The 24,181-nt window shown below is 58.8% G+C and overlaps 1 protein-coding gene across 1 annotated transcript in view; it reads left to right on the top strand.

Annotated features, from left to right (window-relative positions):
- ASB18 (ankyrin repeat and SOCS box containing 18) overlaps positions 1 to 24,181 on the top strand; it is a 47,259-nt gene that overhangs the window by 7,173 nt on the left and 15,905 nt on the right. The window contains exons 2-4 of the mRNA XM_090269584.1: positions 6,513 to 6,657; positions 10,050 to 10,317; positions 22,761 to 23,265. Of these exons, the coding sequence (XP_090125710.1) occupies positions 6,513 to 6,657; positions 10,050 to 10,317; positions 22,761 to 23,265 (918 nt within the window). The remainder of the gene's footprint in view (positions 1 to 6,512; positions 6,658 to 10,049; positions 10,318 to 22,760; positions 23,266 to 24,181) is intronic.

The raw sequence follows: 24,181 nt of genomic DNA, 5'->3' as shown, positions 1-24,181 counted from the left end.
GGGAAGGGTGTTCTCGGGTGAGGCAGTTCTCTGCAGCCGAGTCAAACCCTGGCGTCGCGGGGCAACCAGTCCTCTCTAACAAGGGAGGCTGAGCGACACACCTCCGTGCCCACCAAAGGATCCAGACCCTGCCACCCACCGCAGCCCCGCTCCCTCGGGCCCGCCCTCTGAGGCTGGTTTCCTGCCCAGGCCCCCTCTGCCTGGCCCCCCACATTGTCTGATGGCCGCCTGCTCTCCTGAACCCCCTTGGTCCATGTGACGTAGCCTGGCCCCATGCTCAGCCCAGAGTCACAGGACACAGGGCCCCCCCGCCACAGGTCGAGAGGGGGAAACAGACGCCCTGGGAGGGCACGAGCCAGCCCCGTCCTTCAGCAGCCTCCGCCCTCTGCTCAGATGCCACCTCTGGAGAAGCCCGTCCTGTCCCTGCTCCCTGTCACACCCGAACCCCGTCTGTCCCCACTCTGGTGTAACAGTTCTTTTCTTTTTAATCCTCACTGGTTCGAGAGAGAGAGGAAGGGGGGGAGAGAGAGAGAGAGAGAGAGAGAGAGAGAGAGACTGGCCGCCTCCCGCACGTGCCCCGACTGGGAATCAAACCCGCACCCCAGGTATGTGCCCGACCAGGCAGTGAACCTGCAACCCTTCGGTGATGACGCTCCAACCAACTGAGCCACCCGGCCAGGGCTGACACCTCTTAACGGCAAGGATTTCTACTCTGTCTGCCCTGGTTCCTGCACAAGAAAAATGCCCTCTCCGTGTCCTCTCAACAGAGAACACGCCCTCACACTACAGAAACATGTCCTCCCACATGCAAACCGGTAGAGACTCCGTCTCATCAAACTCTTCCAAAAACGCTTAAAAAAAAATCTTTCACAATTTCTTAGGCAGAGATCTGTTTTTTCATTTGCATTTTCAGTGAGTAAAATTGGAAATTGTGTCTATGTTTAATAGTTATTTATACTTCTTATAATGTCTGTTTCCTGTCTTTCTGTTGGAAGGGCAAAGTTTTCCTATTTTTCCAACAGAAAAATAAACAGAATGATCTCCAAACCCATTCGACAGCACCGGCCTCTCTTTCCTCCACGCAGAGCGGCAGAGCAGCCACGAGACCCCACCAGGCCCCCCCCCCCCCCGCCCCCCGCTTACCTGCAGGATCAGTAAACATCGCCTTCCTAGAAGGGGCATAGCAACCAGACCAATTCCACTTCAAGAGAGTATTTTGCTCCCTGCGTGAGATTCATAAAAAACAATCAGTCTGAACGTGCAATCTGTCTCAAGAGGCAGGAGCTGCAATTTTATCATGTAATTAAATCCCCATGACAGTTGTAAAGAAGCGTCGTCACCTCTATCAGGGCAGCATCAATGACATGCTCTCCAGCAGGGTCCCCAGCACCAGTCAATGTCCTCCCAGGGCTGTGTCCTGGTGGCCATTGGGGGGGGGGGGGGGGGCGGGCGGGGGGACCGCTCTCTTTCCCACTGGGCACCGCCGATCTGCAGACTCAACGGCACCTTTGCCTCTGAGCTCCCAGAACAGCCTCCAGGGCCACCCATGCAAAGGCAGCACTTGACCTTCGGAGAAGGAGCCATTCATGATGAGACATGACTTGGTTGTTTTGCAGACAAACAGGTTCGGTTCGCGAGGGGTTTGTCCCTCCCTGTACGGTCTTCTGCTGCACAATGGGAATGAGATTTCTTACTAACGTGAAATCAGTGCCAAGGATTTAAGTCATTATTAACAGAGGCGCTTGATCCGAGGGAGCCACGCGCGTTCCTGCCGGGCTCAATGAGGTGTGCCGTGCTAACGCTGTCACTCGGGAAGAGGGAGGAGGTGCTTGGACATTTCCAACATGAGTGCCTGCGTGTGTGATGGACTCAGGTGAATGGGGGACGTGTCCTGAAGCTCTTCAATGCAGGGTCTGACACACCTGCCCGGCTCACTATCTTCTTTGTAAATTAAAAAAGCTGGAGGGAGCAGAGGTGAAGGAGGTGTGGCCATTGGAAATTAAATGGGGAGCGTGAGAATGGAAAATGGTGGTAAGACTGGGGGCTGTTGTGCTGGGGGCTGGTGATGTGACCGTGTGCGGGACCACGTACAGGAGCAGTTCACGACCATGCAGTTCATGACCAGCACAGCAGTGCGCATCGGCCCCTTGGAGAAAACGCACGAATTTCACGGGGTCCGCAGGGGCACGGCTCCCTGCCCGAGCTTGTCCCTCCACGTGGACACCGAGCCCAGAAGGAAGCCACACGGTTGCCTGGTGGCCTGCCTAGGAAAGAGCCCAGACATTCACCCGTCCCCGAGGACACCAGGAAATGGCGAGCGTCCGGCTGCTTGTCTGTAGCTCATGGCGGGCACACGCGTGGAGCGGCAGCCTGGCCCCACCCCGCACACAGACTCCGCTGAGTTATTCCACAAACACCCGCTGAGCTCCTCCTCCAATGCTTCTGCGGCCAAGAAAATCCTTCGCCGATGCGACGGCAGGATGCGAAGATCTCGACAGCGTGTGAAAAGGACGGTCACCATTTGAACATGACCTTTTGTGTACCTCATATAATTTCAAGGTGAACTTCACTTTCTTCATCTCATTTGATCCAGAAGCAAAGACTCCCTCTTGTTAGCTCTCGGCACTCCGAGACCTGGGGTGAAGAACCACTTTTTATGTCTTTTACAGACAAAATATCATGCTTATCATTTAAGTCCCAAAAATATTCTTTACGAAATTATATTCAAACACGCCGGACTACGTGGCTAGTTATTAGAGAGGTTTAGTTTGCACACTTGGCCAACCAGGTAAAAGTTGGCTATCCTCTCCTGCTTGGACCTTTGTCTTCCAAGGTCACTCTACGCTCTGCCACACAAGGCCACAGAAAGGGCATCTCTTTAGTGCTCTGCATGGCCCACTAAACAAATGAGGCTCCTCTCTCCTGTAGGCACCATTTGAGGGTGCGTCTAAAGAACTAAAAGTATGAAACATACTGAGTTAGAGGAAATTATATTCATCAGAATCCCCCTCTTTCAAGAAGAGCACTGTATTTGTTCAGAGGAGGTCCCTTGCCCAGCTCCCGGAGTGGAAGGATTAAAAAAAAAAAAAAGACACCTCCACCATGGCCCTGAAGTGACCCGCCTGTCCTACTTGGGAGGCCAGCACGTCTACCATGAGCTGTTTTTAAAGCTTTTACAAAGAGCCACCTCCTTCTGGCCGACGGCTCCCTGCGCGCCGAAGTCAGGCCTGGGCAGTGGGCGTGGTGTTGACAGACACAATACTTGGAAAGCTAAATTTAGCGAAGAATGCAGGTGGAATGGCTCTTATTTCTGGACTCAACCCAGCGTCCTACCCATTTTAAAAATAACCCACGACAAGACACAGCAGATACAAGAGACTTCTCCAGTCTGAAGTAAAATGCGAGCTCGGGCTGGATCGTGCATGGCTGTGTATGGACAAAGCCTTCGGAGACATATGTGGGGACAGTCGGGGACAGAGGCCGTGGCAGAGGGTGATGCCCAGAGACATGGATGGAGGACGTGGAGACTTAGCGTGGCTACTGAAATGGACTGAGCACGTGCAGAATGTGTCAGCCAAGGGAAGAGCAGGGGAACCCCCGGGGGACATGGACTAGAAGTGCCCTCCATGGCGTGTCTGTCCCTCGCTTTCCGCCCGCCCCTGCCTCTCACGTGTGATGAAGCTGCCTGTTCCCTGCGAGCGCGGCCCGTACGCGCTTTGCCGGTGCGTGTTCCACAGCGCCCGGCGGTGTGTTAGGCACTGAGTGGCCTTTGGGAAAGTCCCTGCTGCTCCCGGTGACGGCCCTGGTCTGTCCTCGCTGCTGCTGCTGCAGAGACAGGGAGGGAAACTTGAAAACCTGTGAAATGAGGTTTCAGGGAGCCCTCGTGGAGGGAACAGCAGGCTGGGCCTCCTTGGGAAACCTGGCGCGGTGCCTTCCCACGCGGGGAGAGCGGGCTGTGCAGGGAGGCCACGATCTCGGGGAGAGCCCACCCCCACCCCGGAGGCCCTGCCCTTGGCTCTACCACGCGTCCCTCCCTGAGGGGAGAAGGGAGCAGAGGGCTGAGGAAGAAAGGCAGAGCCGCCGAGGAAGCGGAAAGCGGTGAGGCGCGCTTCAAAGACACGGACCCATCCGTCCTCGCGCCTGTTCGCGTGGGCACTGGCCGGCTGTGGGTGACACGCTGGGCCGGGCCCCGAGGACCTCACGGAGCTGAGGAAGCAGAAGCCCGTGGCCAAGTGCAGGCACGGACGAGTCACCAGCAGGGACCAGCCATGCTCCGGGCACCAGGGCCAGGTATGAGGATGGACATCGGGACGAACCACAGAGGTGAAGGGAAGCCGAGCGGAGTGTCGAAGACAAGGGGACAGTGACAATGCCAGGCAGAGGGGACAGCATGCGCAGACCAAGGCAGACGCGGCGGGGCCTTGCAGATCCCTGTGCTCAGAAACAGCGGCGAGGGACAAGGTGGGACGCCCTGGTACTCAGTGCTGTGTTTGGACGGTGACATCTCAGGACTGAGAGGCCTTGAGGGAGCGCCCGGGCTCTCTCAGTCCCAAGTCAGTCTCTTGAAAATGGTGCCAAAGGTGCCCCCCACGGGGACCCCGGGACAGAGAGCCACTGCAGGGGTGTGCAGGCAGCAGCCGCCACCCCCCGCTGCATGCCCTGCACCCTGGCGGCTAAAAGCCGGGGCCCTTCCACCCCCTCTGCACGGAGCCTCAGCCCAGGGGTCAGACGGCCGTGGGAGGACCAGACCTGGGCCCCGCGGCAGCCACGCCCGCCCCGCGCTCTCTGTCACCCACAGGAGCCCGTCAGCTTTCAGGGCCCAGTGAGCATGCTCTGTGCCTGCCTGACGGCACCGGCGAGGGACAGACAGACAGCCACACGCCTCCACCCCAACGCCCCGGCAGCCCTCGTCTGCACTGGGACGGAGGTTTACCGTTGGGGGCCATCTGGGACGTGGGCCACGCGGTGCACATACACTTGAGCCGGCAGCTCCGGTCTGTAACTAACAAGGGGAAACACGTCTTTGTTACATTATAAATGCATTCCACTCCCCTTCTCCCATTTCCCCTCCTAAGGGAGGTCAAGGGTACTCTGCTGGGTCCCTGAGGTGCTGCAGAAAACCCCAGTGAAAGAGGCCAGCTTACTGTTCCCAACAAAGGCCCTGACGCCGGGCACCTGTTCAGGCCACGGGGGCTCAGAGAGAAGAGGGGCCAGTCACGGGCAGCTTTGGGCGCAGGGGCGCATGGAAAAGCGGGAGCTTAAGGAGCTCAGCCGTAACGAAGAAGGCGCTGCCCGAGAGCCCTAGTCCTGGGCTCCAAGACCTTTGTCCCGTGTCTCTGCTGTTTGATTTCCAGGGCATGTGGCAACAGGATCCCAAGAGCCCCAGGTCCCAGGCTGGCACTCGTGGGTGGTGGCCACTGTCCTTCACACTGGCATCAGAGTCTCTGTCACTCTCCTGGGTGTGTGCCCCGCGCTGGCCTCTGGTCATATGATTTTTTATCACAACACACATAGGCAGGGCAAGGGGTCCCGAAGCCCAGCACACTGGCCCGTTCCAGCTTCCAGGAGGAGAAAAGCAAGAATTGGGGAAAGGACAGGAGAGTCGTGTATATTCTGTATTATAAGAGAAATGACCTTATTAATTTTTAGACTATAAAAGGAAGCCCTCTACTAAACTACAGCAAGTGACTTGTTCATCAAGGGCAACCTACCATTCTTTTTTCTTTTTAATCGTGGCATTTCTCGTCTCCGGCAAGGAATGTGCATATTGGGATCCGTTCTCAGCCACTGGGAGGAACTCACAGATGACCACTGGGCCCAGGTGACACGCCGCCCTGTGGGACCTCCTCCCCACCCCAGGCAGGGCTTCACTGTAGCCTCCAGCTGGGCCTCTCGCACGTCCTCGGGGCTGACACAGCCCTCGGGCTGCACATCCACTCACCATGGTCACCGCAGCCAAGGAAGGGAAGGGACCAAGCAAGAAGGCACCCCGCAAGCAGGAGAGAGAAGGCCCGCACACGTCAGGGTGTCTGCTCTCGCGCGCAGAACTGTTCTGGAGACACACAGATGCGTCTGTGTGTGGAGTTCACATCTACACAGGGCTGGGCAGAAGGAGGGTCGCACTGGGAGGACGCAGGACCGTTCCTTCTGGTGTATGTGTCTCCTTCCAGCTGCGAACCTCCCTTGTCCACCCCTGTGTCATCACAAAGGGGTGGCTGAGCATGTTGGTCTCTCGGCGGTCACACGACACGGGTCATATTGAGTAACCATTGTCACCCTGGAGCCCACAGGAGTTATAAATACTCCAGCACCAGGCCCCGCTGGATGACAAAGGAGTCATGACAATGGAAATAGCTCGCGCTCCGGGAGGCCATCCGTCCTCGCCTGAAGAACGTGGCCAAGTCAACAGCGCTGCCATGGAGAGGTGGCCGGAGCCAGTGAAGGGGAAGCTTCCGGCCGTGGCGAGGATGGACAAAGAGCCTTCCGGGGCAGCCGGGTCCCCGCTGCGTGAGCTGCACGCTGCCTTGCTCGCGGGCGACCTGCGCCGCCTGGGGCCTCTCCTGGACCGGTTCTTCCAGGATGCCGGCGTGGTGTTCGAGATCAGGAGGGAGGAGACGGAGTGGCGGGTGCGCTCCCTGGCCACCTTCGGCCTGTCAGGTAGCCCTGCCCCTTTACAGCTGAGGGATTTCCTCGACCAGGAGCTACTAACAGTCCTCGGAACGGAGCCCCCCACCCCGTGTGTGAGGCCGCTTTCTCAGGGGCTGCATTTCACACACGCAAGCCAACGGCATTCGGTGGGCGTGAGCTTTGAGACGCAGGTGTTAGGGGGTGGGGTGCGAGAGGTCCCACTGGGAAGGCCAAGGGGGTGGGGAGCAGTACCCACCTGATGCTGCAGGTGCCTCTCGTCTTTAAAGCAAGAGCGTCAGCTTGGGCACCTCTCAGCCCGCACCTGCCTTTGGCAGCTCGGAGGTGGGAGATGGAGGAGGAACGGCCCTCCTGGGAGGGCGCCTGGGGCCGGCCCCTGGCGTGCAGCTCTGCCAGGTCCTTCTGTGAATCTGTAAACAGCGTGCCCACAGCAGGGTGGCTGGGTCACAGCCAGTGTCAACAAAGGGAGAGCTCCCAGCAGGTGCTCCTGGAAAGGAGGGGAGCCCGAGATGGGGGAGGAGGAGCAAAGACACCAAGGGCCCGGGGCGTGTGCCTCCGTGCGCTCCTGCTGCCTGGACACCACTAGGCGCTGGGCAGGCAAGAGAGCCCTCATGGGGGGCGATGCCCCCTCCCCCAGCCCAGGGGGAGCAGACTTGCTGACCCCCAGGCTGCAGCCGGACTTCTTGGCTGGCACTCGGCCCTGGGCACACGTCGCCCGGTTGCCCAGATGCAACACATTCACCAGGCGGGTCATGTGCCGGAACCACAGCAGCTCTGCCAGACCAAGCGGATTTGAGACTCTGTGTCAGCGGGCCAAGGGCCAGTGTCCCGTGTCCCCAACTCATGAGCTCTGGCAAAGGCTGAGGCTGGCCGGCCTCCAAAGCACAGACACAGTTCTGCTTGTAGCGCACACGGGAGACAAACCGCGATGCCGTCCCAGCAGCGCCCGTGACGGCCGGCTGTGGGGAGGCAGCTGCGTCCTGTCCGGCCCACCGCCTCCCGCCCACGGTGTCCCGGAGCCGTCCTGGGCCTCCCCTCCCTCATCCGGCCCAGCTGGGGCGCACATATCCCCCCAAGGGCTGGGTGGCGATTCAGTCAAGAAGGCAGCTGTGTGAATGCTCGGTGACCATTTGTTTTTTTAAGTCATGCCTCCCAGCCCTGCCCCCTTGCATGCGCAAATGTCACCATTTCAAATACATATTCCTGTCACCTATGCCCTGAACCCTCCTGAATCTCCCCACCCCTAAGAGCTGCTGTGTTTCCATGGCGCACCTGTGTGACAGGAAGCTGGGGAACACCGACAGGGAGGACAATGAGCTGTCAGAGGGGAAAGGGCCGCCCCAAGGGCTGGGGCTGCCCCATAGCCTTGGTGCAGGGCGGGAAGCATTCAGGGCCGCTGGGATCCTGCTCTTCCAGCCCCGCCACCTGGCCCAGCAGTAGACATGACCACACGCCGTCAGAGAACAGTGGGCCCTCCACCTCTGCCCCTTTCACGTGATGACTTCCTGGTGGCCACCTCCAGGGGGCTGGGGAACGCCCAGCAGGGTCGCCGTGGCCGGCCCCTTGGGCCGGCATCCCTGATGGAGTGCTGACCCCATCCAGCTCAAGCCCAGTGAGGGGCACTGGCACGGAGGAGCCGGCACTTAGCAGGACGTGCCCCGTGGGAGGAGCACACGTCTGTGTTCCTCCTGGTGGCACCCGAGTCCCCAGTCACCCTACCGTATTTGGCAAAGCCCTCCTGCTCTGCAGGGGTGCGAATTGCAGGAAGCTGGTCAGGCTTCCTGGCCCCAAGAGCTGTCTCAGAACCTGGGTCCTCGGGGAGGCCGGATGCTCAGCACCATCTCCTAGGACCTGGTCAAGCCAGCTGGCCCTAATCTAGGGCTGAGCTAAATGCCCGCCATGGGAGGACTGGGGAATCGGGACAGGTGAACGGAGCTGCCGGGGGTGTGAGTTGGGCTGGGGGCTCGGCATCCCCTAGAGAATGGGACGCCCCTGCACCTGTTTCCTTGCCCCGCAGTCGGCAGGCTTCCTATAGCAGAAAAATGAGCAGAATCGAGAACCAGGAGCCGGCTCTGCAGGAATGTAGGTCATTGTTATCATCAAGGACTAGATCCACCCTCTGGACTCCGAATCAGACTCAGTCCTCACTGGAAATGCCGCCCCCACGCGTGCCGGCCCCTGGGCCCTGGGCCGCTGGCCACCGTCACCCACTGCCAGGACAGCAGGCCCCCACACTGCCCCACGGAGCATGCCACCACCTCCAGGCCAGGCTTTGGGGACACGGGCAGGCCAGGGCTCAGCGGGGAGGTAATTATGAGTGGTCTTTCAAAACGGCTCAGCATGGGTCCCAGGAAGGAGGTGGCCTGTGGAAAGGGTCTCCTCGGCAGCTCATTACAGACACAGTATCGATTCTTCCATCGTTACCAGAAGGCATCTCTGCCATGTGAAATCCTGTCCCTTGAAGTATATTCACCAGGGACCGCTTCCCTCGTTGCCACAAGCGCTCCTGCCTGCTAACAACCTTCCCCAGGCCTTTTGAAAGCGCAAAGTTTTCAGAGAAGTAAAATGTATAGCACCTGCTCCATTCATCCTGCGAGAAAGAGCAATCTATACGCGCGCACACGCGCACACACACAAAACCCTAAAAAGCGCAAAGAAACAAGCCGGGAGCGTGCTGAATGCGGCCGCCGCATCAAAGCGCGCTGCTGACTCGGGCCCCTTCCCCGCACACGCGTCTCGCGTCCCCTTCCTGAGCAGCGTCGTCGCACCGTGGTCTGCCCGTGTCTCCTGTGGCCTCCTCTTAATGATAAAGGGTCTGTTTGGGGGATGAGAGCGAGCTGGGTTCCAGAAAAATCCACAGCCCACAGCCAGCTCTCCTCCCTTAAGCTGTCCTGCATTCGGAGCCTGGAAAAGGTGAATTCTTCCCTCAGTTTCTCCCAGGGTCCGCCCTGCTTGGCCAGCCTTCCACTGCTCAGATGGCACCCAAGGCCCCAGTCACCCCCACATTTGGCAAAGCCTTCCTGCTTCTGGATACCCCCTCCCCCCCATTCTCTCTGGTTCCTTGCTCCCCTCTGTCTCCGTCCCTGCGCGTCCCACTGTTCCCTGTGCGCGCGCGTGCTTCTTTCTCTCTTCCTCCACTTGGCTCGGCCCTTGAGAGCCCTCTCTGCCCCTCTCCGCCTTCGCCTTGCCCCCTCCATCTCCCTAGCTGCCCCACCCCGCTCCCTCCTCCGTGCGTCCCCCTGGGTCTCGCGCTTTCTCTGTCCCAGCCCTCAGGTCTCTGTGTATCTCCCTACATGCCCACCAGGTACCTACATTTAAGACACGGTTTCACCCTATTTCAGCTTTAATGGACATCGCCCCACAGCGGTGCCCCCACTCACCTTCCCTCTCTGCCCCCCTGCCAGGTCTCTGGACCCTGGAGTACAAGCGCGAGCTCACCTCGCCCCTGCGCATCGCCGCAGCCCGAGGTCACGCGGCCTGCGTGCGCCACCTGCTCTGCCGGGGCGCCCACCCCGACGCCAGCCCAGGCGGGCGCGGGCCACTGCACGAGGCCTGCCTGGGGGGCCATGCGGCCTGCGCCCGGCTGCTCCTGCAGCACCGCGCCGACCCCGACCTGCTCAGCGCCGAGGGCCTGGCGCCCCTGCACCTCTGCCGCACGGCCGCCTCGCTGGGGTAAGTGACGTGGCATCCGCGACAGGCCACCCACCGGGACCCCGCCCAGGCCGCTGCTCCCGCAGCCGGCCACGCCCCTCCGCCCCCGCCCGCCCGGGGCCCCAAGACCCGGTAACCCCAGCCTCGTCCCCCGGACCCCGGAGCCGGCCGCGGCCCGAACCGGACCCCTGACACCTCCTGCGCCCCGACCCCACCCAGGCCCAGGACCCGGCCTTGGCCACTGCGCCCCCAGCCGGCCACGCCTCTCCACCGCGTCCCCGCCCCAGGCCCCTGGACCCCGTTCGGGCCCTCCCGGGGGTGTAATTAGCCTTGATTGCGAGCGCGAGGGGCGAGGCGCCACACCGAGCTAATGAGCGGGCTGATCAGGACGGGGAGGCGCGCAGAGAGCGCTAAAAGGCCACTGGCGGGGTGGGAGGCTGAAAAATTAGAGTTTTTAATGATAATTTTATGCAGAATAATTGTCACAGTGTGACATAAATGGCTAGCTCCTCGGGCTGGGTTTTGGAGTCCCACTAGGAAGCAGAGCTGGGCCCGGCATTTGGGGGATTTTTCCGGGTGCAACAGCCCCAGCCCAGGGCCCGCCCAGGTGCCGGGATTCCTGAGACTCTGCAGCGGCTGCGTCCAGCCCACCTTTGTCCTTGCAGAGTGTCTGTCCCCATGGGGCCCAGTAGGCCCGGGAGAGGCCACCGTGTCAACGCACAGGACTTATGTTCCGTTTCTCGGCTGGCATGTGTCATCTTGACATTTCTTTTAGTCAAATTGTCCCAGTCCCTACCCCTGGGGTTGTAATTTCTTGGCCTGCTCTCTCTGTACTCAGAATTAAATAAAATCACCATCACTGTATGAAGTAACGTCCTGGGCTGTATGTCACCAAGACGGGCCCCTCCTACAGATGTCTCCTGAGTCCAGGGTCGGGACTTGGAAAGGCAGGCCGGCCACCAGGAGTCTGGAGAGTGACTGAAGGAAACAGGGTTGCACCAGTACATTGTTCTAGAAACAGCCTTACCGAGACGCACCTGCATGCAACGGGCTGCGCCTCTTTCGGGGGAACCCCCCATGTGATGACCTTGGGCAGACATCTATGCACTCACGGAACCATCCCTGTCCTCAAGAGGGTGAAATCACCCATCCCCATCAAAAGGGTCCCCTTCCCTTTGTTACCTCCCCCATCCCTCCTCCACGACCCCCTTGATCTGCTGTTCTCACTACCGTTTAGTCTGAATTGGCCAGAATCCTATGGAAATGGAAGGTACTCTTCTGTGTCTGGCGTCGTTCACTCCCCGTCGTCACTTTGAGACTCATCCTGTCCTTGTGTGTGCGTCACTCCCTCTCGGTCGTCGCTGCGTGGCTCCGCAGTGCGGGTGTCCCAGGGCGTGGCTGTCCCTCTGTCCCTGTGTTGAAAGGCTTGCTTCCAGCCTCGGCTATTGCAGATGAAGCTGCTATGAGCGTCTGTGCACCAGGCTTTGTATGGGTATCTGCTTTCGTTTCTCCTGGGTAGGTGCCTAGGCCCGGAATGGCTGGGTCAGGTGATGGCACTGAAAGGTAACCTTTTAAGAAATTGCCACACTGGTGTCCACAGTGGCTGCGCCTTTGTACAGGTCCACCAGCGACTCGGGAGGTCCCGCTGCTCTGCAGCCTTGTGACCGAATGCAGGAGCGGCTGCCGGCCAGTACAGAAGCCAATACTCAAGAGGCAGGTGCCGGTGCAAAGGAAAGCAATTCATTTGTAGATGCTGCCCACCTGGCAGGTGGGCACTCACGTCTCAAAGCCCATCTCCTGGCAGGTGGGCACTCACGTCTCAAAGCCCATCTCCTGGAAGGTGGGCACTCACGTCTCAAAGCCCATCTCCTGGCAGGTGGGGACTCACGTCTCAAAGCCCACCTCCACCTCTCAGGGCAGGCAGAGGTTTTATAAGGAGGGGGAGGGAACAGACAGAGATCAAGGGAAGGGGTTGCAAAGTTCTCTATGTGCAGACGAGCTCGGTCCATTCCGATAGGGCAAGTGACAGCCCGGTGTGTGTCATCCTGGCTCCACGTCACCCTGGCTCCATGGTGGAAGGTCAGCAGATCCCCGGGAGCTGGGATGCTGGAAGGCTGGGGCCTGTATCTTCTGCAGCTGGTCCCCAGGGTTCTTACACAAACATGCTGCTCGTCTACCTGCTGCGTGTTAGTCAGAGCCGGCACGTGCAGCAACGCTGTCAGAGGAACGGTGGGCCGGTCACCGCTCCCCGCCGTTACTATTTTCCGCTGTGACCCCCTCACCAGTGCTTGGTCTGGCTGCTCTTCCACTGTAGACATTCTCCAGGTGTGGGGTTTCGACTGGCATTTCCCCCGTGACAAGTGACACTGAGCGTCTTTGCACAGACTTGCTTGCCATCCACGTCTTTTTCAGTGACATGCCTGTTCAAATCTTGCGCCCATTTTAAAAACTGGGTGGTGGGTTTTGTTCTTAAATTTTGAGATTTCTTTCGTATACTCTAGATACAAGTCCCCTGTCAGACATGTGATTTGCAAATATAATTCCCCAGTCTCTAGATTTCATTATCTTCTCTTAAAAGTGTCTTTTGAAGAACAGACGTTCTTAATGTTGGTGGGACCCATCTTATCAATTTTTTTCTTTGGGGGATTGTGTTGGGTTATTTTAACTAGAAACACCTTTGCCTAACCCGGGGCCACAAAGATTTTCTCCCATGTTTTCCTCTATACAGTTAATAATTTTATATTTGACATTTAAGTCTAGGAACCATTTTGAGTTCATCTCTGAATATGGTGTGAGGTACGGGTTGAAGCCGTTCTTCGTTTGTTGCACGTGGGCGTCCAGCGGGCCCAGCACAATTTGTTCAAAAGTCTTTCCTTCCTCCACTCACTGGACTTGGCGCCTTTGTTGAAAATCAGCTGCCTACATATGTGGGGCTTTATTTCGGGACTCCTGTCACGTACACACCAGGCAGAGTCCCCAGGTTGGGGTCAGACCCTTTATCACCTACACAAACAGTGAAAAGGAGTCCTTGTCCCACACCCCACAAAGGACAACACCTAAACACAAGGGACCAGTTGGTGGCAATATGAGTTGTAGTGACCCCATTGGTAGGCAGCCAACCTCGGCCTCAGCTGAGCGGTTTCACAGGCTGCAGCTGCGTTCTGAGCCGGCGAGGCAGGGAGTCTCCGACCTCAGGAGGGCCCAGGAGGCGCCGAGAAGCTGCCCAGCAAACGCTTCTCGGGAGACGCAGGGAGGCAGGTGGGCTCTGAGCGGCCCCTTACACACCTCACGTCCCGGAGGGTCCTGGGGTGTTCTCCCGGGACCTAGACTGGCAGTGGGTCATGCCTTTCTCCCGTGGCCTGTGCTGGCACATGCAAATCCACCAGGGCCCCACGGCAGAGTTCTTCCCCCCTAGTTCCGCTTCATTGACGTACCGGTCCCTTTTGCCACCAGGACTACCTTGTACTGGCTACTGTGGCCCTAGGAGAAATCTTGACATCAGTTCAGTTAATGGAATTGTACCAACGTCACGTTCTTAATTTAGACAAATGTACCATCACACTGTAAGAAGCCAACGTTACGGGAAGCGGGGTAAAAGGTGTCCATATTATCCCTGCTATGCCTCTGTAAATCTAAAACAATTTAAAAAATTAAAAAAAACTAAAAATCATGCCTTGAGCACCAGCCTCCCACTTGCCGTATTAGAAAAAAATGGCTTTTTATGAGGTCATGAGGCTGCAGCTCCTGCTCAGCGCACACGTGCTGTGAGTCCCGACAACACCCCCGTCGCCGGCCCGTGAGCCTGAGCGGGGCATCGCGCGGGGCTGCGGTAAACACGGGCCGTGGGGGCCGCTCGGCTTACATGCAGGGCGACAGACACAAGTTTCCTGGCTTCGGCCGGTTTCGCAAAGATCATACCGGTCCAGGATATTGTTTAATAAGGACTCGGGGAACGTCTCTGTGTTAAAGCAGGGCCCAGAGAACCCCTTTGTCTTCCAAGGACGCCTCCTCTTCCTGCCCTTCCTCCTCACCTGACCACCTGTCTGGGGTCTCTCTATGTGACTCTTCCTGCCTGCCAATTTAATCTGACCATCTTGACTCATTTAAATCCTGGTTATTGGGGACAAGTTTCAGATGTGACGAGTGTGCCAGGAATTCAGGCTGCGGCCGACTCTGAATCCCTCCCATCTCGGTGATTATAATGGAAACGCTGCCAGATCCCAGGCAAGGCCCACGATGACACCGCCAAGGGCCTTGAAGAATAAAAAGTTAATAGATGTCAGGAAGGGCTTGAGGTTCTGACCAGCGCATCTTCGCTTCAAGAGTCCCCTCAAGTCCGTCTCCAAGGCGGTCTGCCTTCACGTGGTATAAACATTGTCACTTTGACAAGAAAGAGCTGCCTTCGCTGGGATCTTTTCACACCCGGATTTTAGGTCATCCTTAATTTTTTTTAACCTTTCCATAGAGGGGGGTTTTTGACCTCCACGCGGAGCCATTTCATTTTCTTATTCTTGATGACAACAGTCTCCACACCTAGGGACCCAGTTCTGTCACCGCTCTTTGAGCCGGCAATTCACCGTGGGTGCAGGACTTTCAAACCTTTGAGTCTCTGAGTTCCTGGGATTAAAAAAAAAATGGTCTTGCTTCCTTCCAACCAGCAAGCTTCAGAATTCGGAATTCAACACACAAAAAGGAGCATCGGAGCTTTAATCTAGGGGCCTTTTGAAGAGATTTTCCCCAAAAGAAAAGTTCCGGGAAAGTTACTGTCCTCCCGTCAGTAGCCTGCCTGCCTGCCTCGCCCTATTTATTACCGGAGTCCTTTCCTTGACCTTCTCTCAGATTCCGAGATGATTAAAATGAGAAAAGAATTAGTCAAGTCCCGATGCTTTTTCTCGGCTGAAGCTGCCTTGATTTAGGCCGAAGCGAGGAGGGCTCGCTTTCTTCACAGACGCGTTAGCACAGAGCTGACGAGTTTACTTTTCTGCCCCAGCTGTGCCAACTCAGGTTGATCAAAAATAAGTCGTAAGCCAGCGTCGCTTCTGTGAAAACAGCTACGTATCTTAGGGGGAAAAAATAATTGAGGAAAATCATTGGGCAATTCTTTTCTAGGTTAGACCCGGCAGGCTGACACCTGGGTGGGGAGCAAGGACCTGTTGCTTCTCCTGAGGAAGAAAGGCAAGGAAAGGCTGGGAGCAGGAATGACAGCAGCTTGCAGTCCTCACCCCAGCCCCAGGGGCCTCCGCCTGGCATCAGGAAGCTCACCTGCCTGAGCTGAGAGGCTCACGGGCACTGACACATAACCCAAGGCAGAGTCCACGCTTCCACATCCCAGCCGAATGGCGGATTCGTCATTCCAGTGGTGGGGAGAAGGCAGGGTCCCGTTCAATGGGGGCGTGGGGCATCCGAGGGAATACTGAAGAGCAAGGGTCTTACACACTCCGCCCAGCAGGCCTGTAACCCGTGCTCATGCCCAGCCTACGGATGAGGAAACCGAGGCTCGCGGAGCGCCCCTATTTTGCCAGGAAGGCGGCACACGGTAGAAAGAGTCAGACCGAGCCCCAGAGGTCAAATGCCACCTGAGAGCTCAGGCTGAGAGCTCCCTCTCTCTTGTTACCCTCATTGTTTCCCCGAGGCTGTGTGTGGTCAGGAAGGGGCTCTGCCTGTCCTCATCAGCACCCTTCAAACACGGTGCACCCCAGGGTTTTCCCTCCTGCCCCAGCACGGCCTCTCAGGCTCAGCCTTCTGCTCACTTGCCGAGTCCCATGGAATCCCTGCCCCTCAGGTCGGGAATCAAGAGAAGCAATCCAGGCCCAGCCAGACCTTTGCCGTCTGGCCAAAGCCTGACCCGATGCACCAGGGAAGATGGGCAAACCGCGGATAAGCAAAGGGAGGGGCACCCCACAGCGTGCGGCGTGAGAGTGTTGCCGAGGACAACCGCGGAGAAAGGCTCACGGCCGCACACCTGTCGGGACGACCAACGTCAGAAAGCCGGCAGCGGTAGACACTGGCAGGAGCGGGGGGCCACTGGAACGCCCCCATCGGTCCCAGGAGCACAGAATGATACGATCACCCAGGAGCACTGCCGGGCAGGCTCTTGGAAAGTGAAATATACTACCAGCCACCTCACTTCTTTTACCCAAGGGGAACGAGAACTTATGCCCACAAGGCTGATTCAAAAATGTTCATAGCGGCTTTACTCATAACAGCAAACAGGAAATAACCACCTGCGCACCAATGTCTACAGGAGAACGCATTTGAAAACTGTGGCGTTGCCACACCGTTAAATATACTCAGAGATAAAAACAGTGAGTGTCGCGTGTACGCAACGATTTGGATGCATGTCAGGCGTTATGTTGAACGGAAGAGGCCAGACCCAAAACGTGGAAAGTTCTAGAAAAGGCGAAACTAAACCATGGTGAGAGAACTCGGACGGCGCGGCCTCGGGGCCGATGACTGACTGGTGGCAAACACAAGGGAGCTTCTCGGGGCGACGGAAATGCGCGTGTGCCGCGTTTCGATTGGGGTGTGGCTGCACAGGTGTGTTCCTCTGCAGAGGTTCATACAGCTGGACTCTTCAGACCCACACGGTTATCTGCATGCAGAACTCACCTCGCTTTAAAAAATACATACATGTAAACCCATAAAACTTTTATCTCATCCAAGTCCAAGCACCCTCTCCCCACCACCCCCAACCCTTTCAGTTTTCCTGATTCTTCTCCCCTCTCAACCCCAGTAATTCCAGTCTGTATTGGGAAAAGGGAAAATGGGCACCCATTTATGTTTCAAGAAGCTTCCAGAAAGTGAGCGGCTCCTTCGTGGGCAAGTGGGGCTAACCAGTGGAGCTGACTTCTCCAGGTATGCCCCCTAAATCCTGTCTCAGTCACCAAAATGCAGGGCTCTGTTTGCAGGCTGGAGAGAATGTGCCCAGCGTATCACCAGCCACAGCCATGCAATACTTGAGAAAATAATTCAGTGGCCGCCGCTGCTCCGGGACATCGTCAGGACAGAGGTGACCAGCCTCCCTCCACTCTGAGGAATGAATCCGCTCACATCAGCCATTTCAAAATGGAAACATTGATGCCTGACAGTCTCAGAGCTCCGCTCCCCAGGGGAAGGGAGAGAGAAGAAAATAGGGAACAGAAAGGGGTGGGTGACGGGTCCCCGAAGGAGAGGCTGAGCAGAAGGTCCAGGGAAGCAAAGCGGCATGGTTCCTCCATCAAAGTCTCGGGGCGGCGGCTTCCCGTCCGTCAGGAGAGCCAGCTGGTGACATGCTCAGGAGGGAGCCTTCCTGCCTGGGCGCTGTTAGAAGGCACGGCTTTCCTCCCAGGTCACTCCCCCATGTCCCTGCTGCCACAGGCTGGCACTTGCCCAGCACCCAGACAGCCGCCCTGCCCCCACCCCCGGCCCAGCACGCCTGCCTCCATGTCGGCTCCCGAGAGGAAACGTGGTGGCCTTGATGGCTGAACAAGACTGGCTCCTGGCAGCCGCCGCTCTCTCACTGGACACGTGGTCTCCGTGTCAGAGGGATTCGGGCGGCACCAGGTGACGAGGACAGGGAAGGACTGTCCGATGGTCCAAGGACTCCAGCAACCGGACAGATGCCTTCGAGGTCTCACAAAGCACTGGCAAGCGATGTCTGCTTCCCCACAGAAAACGTAAGTGGCTTCTCCTGAGTGTGGCCCTGCCTGTAACGGCTGTGTCACTGCTGCACGCTGCTCTGTCCTCACCTTCTGGGGGTCACTGAACGGGGCCGTGGTCCAGTGGCAGGTGGGGCTCTCCCCAAGCAGATGTTCTAGTGGCAGGGTCACCGTCTCCTCCCAGGTCCCTACCCGTGAGGCTGCTGCTCAAACCTCGGAAACTGAACCCTCGCTGAAAACTGCGGAGAAGGAAAGGGGTCACGCAGGACGGTCAGCAGGACTGGGCAGGACGCGGCGACGGTGGCTTGCCCCCAGCACGGGTCCACGGCCTCCAGTGTCCTGCAGGCGAGTCTGTCCAGAAATCCCCGTGGGAGGATTCAGAGAAGAAATGCTGCCCCGAGCTGCCAGGCTGGTGCCGACGGAACCCAGGCGATGTTCTCAAACGCACACGCACACACGCGCACGGGACATGTAGAGGTGACGTGTGGAAAACACCTTGTGCCGCGACTGGCTCATTGATGGTCCTTCTCCGATGCCACCAGTGGGGAGAGCCGGCAGGCGGCGGTGGCACTGAGGGCATTGAGGGCAAACCCAGCCATCAGCGTCTCTGCTTCACCGTGCCCTGCCTCTGGGGACGCAGGCAAGCCCTGGTCTGTTAAGCCTCAATTTCCCCACCTGTAAAATCCTACCTACCATGCGGATCTGTGGCTAGGACATAAGACAGCATTTAAAAAATAAATGAATAAGCCCTGGCTGGCGTGCCTCAGTGGATTGAGCTCCAGCCTGTGAACCAAAGGGTCACTGGTTCGATTCCCAGTCAGGGCACGGGCCTGGGTTGGGGGCCAGGTCCCCAGTTGGGGGCACTCAGAAGGCAACCCCACATGGGTTGGTCTCTCCCTCTCTTTCTTCCTCCCTTCCCCTCCCTTTAAAAATAAATAAATAAAATCCCTTTTAAAAAATAAGTAATAAATAAAGAAGTAACAAGACCAAATAGCCGGGAAGCAGGGAGCCCCCAGCGCAAGAGCAGAGCGTGAGGAATACCGTTCCCACGGGTCTGTGGGAACAGAGTGAGTGGCGGAGGGGAGGCAGGGACAGAGCCGGCGCAGGCCATGTGCGGGGACGCGGGCAGGCGTGGCGTGGGGGGGGGGGGAGCGGGGGCGGGGGAAGGGCTGGAGAGTAGACCAGCCCCGGCTGAGGTCTCCCATGGACCCTCTGCACCTGGAGGATGGGGGGGTGTGGCTCGTGCAGGACTAAGTTAAAATGACGTCCATTCAGCAGCCCCTATTGGGCTCCCCTCTGTGAACTCCTGCCTGTGGCTCAAGCCACTTGTCCCACATCCTGTCACCTTCGTGCCCCTAGAACGGCCTATCGCCTCGGTCATTATCGACGGGGAGGATCAGGAATCGTTCTGACCTCCTCCGATGGGAATCTACCCTTGGGTCCTGACAGTGACGGCCCCACTGTGGCTCCGGGCCTCCCTGCGTTGCCTGTGTCTCGGGGCGGCAGGAAGCCTAACACAACCTGCCCTGGGAGGGGAGGGCTCGGTGCAGCAGGGCCGCCCGGCCTGGGCGGGTCTTCCCCGCGGGGCCGTTTCTTCTTCCACGGGAGACACGGCAATACGAGGTCAGGTCCTGGCGGCACCCGGGACGGTGGCCGCTTGTCTGCCTGTCACAGAGTGCGCCCCGTGCGTTCCTCTGGACTCACCTCCTCATCGGCACGGCCGCACACCCTCACTGGGGCCGCGGACGCCTGGGCAGCTCCGGGGACAATCCAGGGAGCTTAGCCGACATCCCAAGGCCACGCGCTGTGGCTGGTGGGGTGGGGTGGGGGGGTTATTAATGTCCTCTGCTGTGCCTCCTTCCCCTAGTACCCAATTCCTTTTGGGAAGTGTGAAAATACAAGCAGGCAGAAAAGGCAATAAAGGCTCCCATCAGCCAGAGGTAAACGCCCGTGGGCCTGCGTCTTCCTAGGCTTGCTTTCAACCCACATACATATCTGCTTTAAAAAAAGAAATGGGACTGTTCACTGCTGTTTTGCAACCTGATCTTTCACATAACCATGGCAAATAGCTTTCCCTGTCATTACATGGGCTCCCGCACCTTCGGGTTTAATGACTGCCCAGCGGGGGCCCGCAGAGGCGCGCCAGGTCCGGGGCTGTGCTGTGTTTTCTCGTTCCTGGGGTCGGCAGCTCATGGCATTACCTGCTGCAAGGAAGTGCCAAGGTCTCGCCAATTAGAAGCTCTTCATTAACGATGGAGCAGGCGTCGGCAGCCCTCCAGAGGGAGGGCCACTGTCCTTGTCCTTCTGAAAGGCATCCTGGCTGCAAACTGACCTGGCCCGTCCGCCAGACAGGCTGTGGCCGCGGAAAGGAGGCCCCTCGTGGACCTGTGTGGAGAGGCTGGGCTGCTTTCAAAGAAAAAAAGTAGAAGCAAATGTTTTGTAATGGTTTGCGAGGGCACGCGCGGGCTCACGGGCAAAAAACGAGACGGATCCCTTGATTTGTAACCCCCTGCTGTGCTGTTCAAAATTCCTCCCAGAGACACAGGGAGGACGCGGTCCGAAGCGCCGTGATGCTGAAATGTGCACCCCCCTTTGCTGCTTATGGTCCCAAAGGACATTTCACATCAGATTCTACTTGTTTGTAAAGCTCTTTCACCCAAGACAGACCACTTCCCACAACACGGCTGATGTGGGGGCTACGGACACGCAGAGACCACGAGCAGCACTGAGCGTCCCTGCGTGGAAACACGGCGGATTTAATGACGGCTGCTTGCAGCCGGGACACCCGCCGCGGCTGACCTCATTCAGAGCCCCAGCGAGAGGGACAGGACGGCCAGCAGCAACGGGCAGGAGAGCCGAGCGGTGCTCACTGAGGACATGCGTTCGTTCCCCGCACTTTTAGGGGACACCAGTAGCGGGCCGCCCCACGCTGCGCACCGAGAAGCAAGCTGCACCAAAGCCCCATTTCTATACTCCAGGAGCCAGCGGTCTAAGAGAGGAATCCCACGTGCCAACACCATTGGCCCGTGGTGTGATGGAAGCTGTGCCCAGGCGCTTCTGCACGAGGCACAGGACAACACAGATGTGTGGCCCCCCGCCAGTGGCACCGGGGAGGGAGGCGCCCGACAGGCAGAGAAAGGAGAGACAGGCATGTGTCCACCTTCACGGGAGGCAGAACATCCTGGGAGGAGCAGTGCACACAGAGTCTCAGGGACAGGGAACTGCACCTGGGCAGGCAGGACTGAAGCAGAGGACGGGAGGACGGAGCCTCAGGAAATGAGACTGGTGAGGACACCAGGAGCGGGGTCTCTCGGTGCCCTCTGTCCTGGGGACAGGGGCTGGAGCTCTGTCCAGCAGGCACGGGTCATGTGATTCACACAGGAAGGCTCTTTCCGGGTAGCATGGAGCTTGTGAGATCGGAGCAGGGGACACATTGGGAGACTGTCATTACAGGGACTATACAGGAAATGACAGGGACAGTGGAAAGGAAGAAGCAGTTCGAGTGGTTATAGATGGCGACCAACTGAGGGTGTCAGCTGGGAAGGGGGCAGGAAAAAGGAAAAGGACAAGTAATTCACAGAGCAAGACCCCCAGGAAGTGGGAGAGGGCTGCGTCCAGGGCAAGGTGACCGGGAGGGACGCCTTTTCCCAGAACGTGGGGGAGGGGGAACCAGTGCCACAGAAACACTCCCGCTCGGGAGCCGGAGCAGGCGCATTTCAGGGGCAGGAAGGATGGTGGCCCCTGGGGGAGCCCTCAGCCCCAAGTGGAGCACCCGGGAAACGCTGAGAGGGAGGACGGGAGAGACAGCACCCCTGGACGCTGGCAATGATGTCTGGAGTCGCTGCTGTCAGGCAGAAATGAGTGCCCATGGTGGACAGGGGCCAGCACAGTGGGGAAGGGCCTGGGCGGCAGTCCCCCCGCCTCCAGGCTGGGCCAGACTGAGGTTCCACCAGGGCCCGAGTCCCTGGGGGCCAGCAGCCTGGTCAGCAGTCACCTGAGCTCCGGTTAAGAGTTTCGAGTTCTCCCAGGTGTGACCAAGGCCCCGAGGAGGCCTCCTTCCTGGGACAGGCCTGGAGGACAGGGCAGTCTGGGCTCCAGCTGGTGGACAGGGGGGCAGCAGAAGACACCCGCCTCTGGGGGTGACCCCAGGAGAATACTGGGGACCAGTCTGTTCAAGGAGAGTCCGCTGATGCAAAGGTCATCCCACAGTTGGGCCTGGTCACGTGCTCACCCTGTGTCCAGCCCTGGGCCAGTCTGTGTCCGTTGCTTGGGGGCTGCGAGGCTCCTTCTGTGAGGGCCAGGCACCCTGCCTCACACTGTCCACGGGTCACCAAAGCTGAGCAGCTCACAGAAGAGTTCCTGCTGGCTGAGAAAGAACCCGGGGGTCTAAGGGACTCTCCTCAGAATGGTGGCTGCCAGTCCTCCACCACCGCGGGTGACAAAGGGCCCTGGTCGTTGGCCATCTGAGCCCCGTCAGCACCACAAGCAGCACCAGGCAGTTACAAATCACTCGTAAGTGTCACCACTGTGTGAGCGTAGGTCCTCCGGCACCTTCCCAGCGACGTCCACCGTGTGGCGGTGGCGGGCGCACTGTGGTTTCGGCCGCGTCTTTTTCGCGGCTCAGTTTAAACTCCCGCAGCCTGGGCGCAGGAGCTCTGAACCGATGTTCCTCCTCTCGGGCTACCCTCGCTCTTCCGGGCGCCCACGCGCTCCGTGGGTTGTCCCAAGCCCCCGACACGGCAGCCAGGGCGTGGCAGTCCGGCGGCAGGGGGTGGGTGTCGGGGGTCAGGCCTTGCCCACCCGTGACCCGTCCTGGCCTCCTCGCAGGTGCGCGCAGGTGCTGCTGGAGCACGGGGCCTCGGTGCGCTGCGCGGGCGGCGCCGGCCAGGACACCCCGCTGCACGTGGCGGCGCAGCACGCCCTGGATGAGCACGCGCGCCTCTACCTGGACCGCGGGGCGCGCGTGGACGCGAGGAACGGCCGCGGCGAGACGGCCCTGAGCGCGGCATGCGGCGCGGCGCTGCGGCCTGAGGAGCACGCGCGCTGCCTGCGCCTGTGCGCCCTGCTGCTGCGGGGCGGGGCGGCACCGGACGCGCGCGACGAGGACGAGCGCAGCCCGCTGCACAAGGCCTGCGGCCACGCGCGCCCGGACCTGGTGCACCTCCTGCTGCGCCACGGCGCCGACGCGGCCGCGCTCGACTACGGGGGCGCCTCGCCGCTGGCCCGCGTGCTGCAGGCGGCCGCCTGCGCGCCCCCGGGGGCACCGGAGCGCATCGTGCAGGCGCTGCTCAACCACGGCTCCCCCCTCGTGTGGCCCGACGCCTTCCCCAAGGTAAGAGGGGGCCGGGGACCTCCCACCCAAGCTTTGCCTGGCAGGGCCTGGCCTGCGTGTGTCCTTTCAAAGTCCTCACCTGGGGACTCCACGCATGTACTTCGATGACACTGTCATGGCATCTTTTGTTGTAATTTTCGGAACAATGAACATCAATTCCTTGTCGCTGCTGGCATTTGATCTGAAACGAAATACCCAACCTGGTTAATGAGATTAGTCACATGTTTGCAGATTTCCCTCCCTCTGTCCTCACGGCATTTCCTGTGAAATACCAGGCAGGTGATGTTCTCCTTCCGCCGGGGCTGCAGCCAGGTGAGGGGACTTGTCCAGAGTCAGGGCTGTATTGGGACCCCAGCCCCACGTGGCCGACTTGACTCTGACCAGATTGTCACCTTTTCCACGTGTCAGGTCTGGCCTGAGATAATAAAAAGGGAGAATAACAACTTCTCATCACTCAAAAGACAGAAAACACTTCCAAAAGGCAGGTTCCAAAATACTGGTTACAGTAAGTCTGTCTTGCTCGAGAGACTTCCCTGCAGGGGACTCATTCCATCAGATGTAAAACCGGGCGCACTTAACTCAGAAACCATCCCCCAGTCCCAGGCAGGAGACGCGGGTTGGCCTGACAGCGTTTTGAACATGTGGGCTGTTATCCAGAAAGGACAGTGTTCCAGACGGTCTGAAATCGTGAGTCACACGTTTCTCTCAGAGGCTACCTTTGCATTGCGATGCATGCAGAGTGAAGCTTGTGTCTGTGAAAACATACGGGAAAAGTGGGAAATCCACCCGACAACTCCCTGAGCGTTTTCTGGGCAAACGTGGCGAACGCCTTGTGCTCACTCTCACACCATCTCTGAGCACCTCTCTCCTGGCCCCGACGAACGCAGCGATTCCAATGTGGTGCCCGTGAAAGGGA

The sequence above is a fragment of the Furipterus horrens genome, unplaced genomic scaffold, assembly GCF_987537825.1.
Source record: "Furipterus horrens unplaced genomic scaffold, mFurHor1.1.pri manual_scaffold_1, whole genome shotgun sequence".
NCBI lineage: Eukaryota > Metazoa > Chordata > Mammalia > Chiroptera > Furipteridae > Furipterus > Furipterus horrens.
The sequence above is the reverse complement of the archived record's forward strand: the minus strand, read 5'-3'. Positions and strand labels throughout refer to the sequence as shown.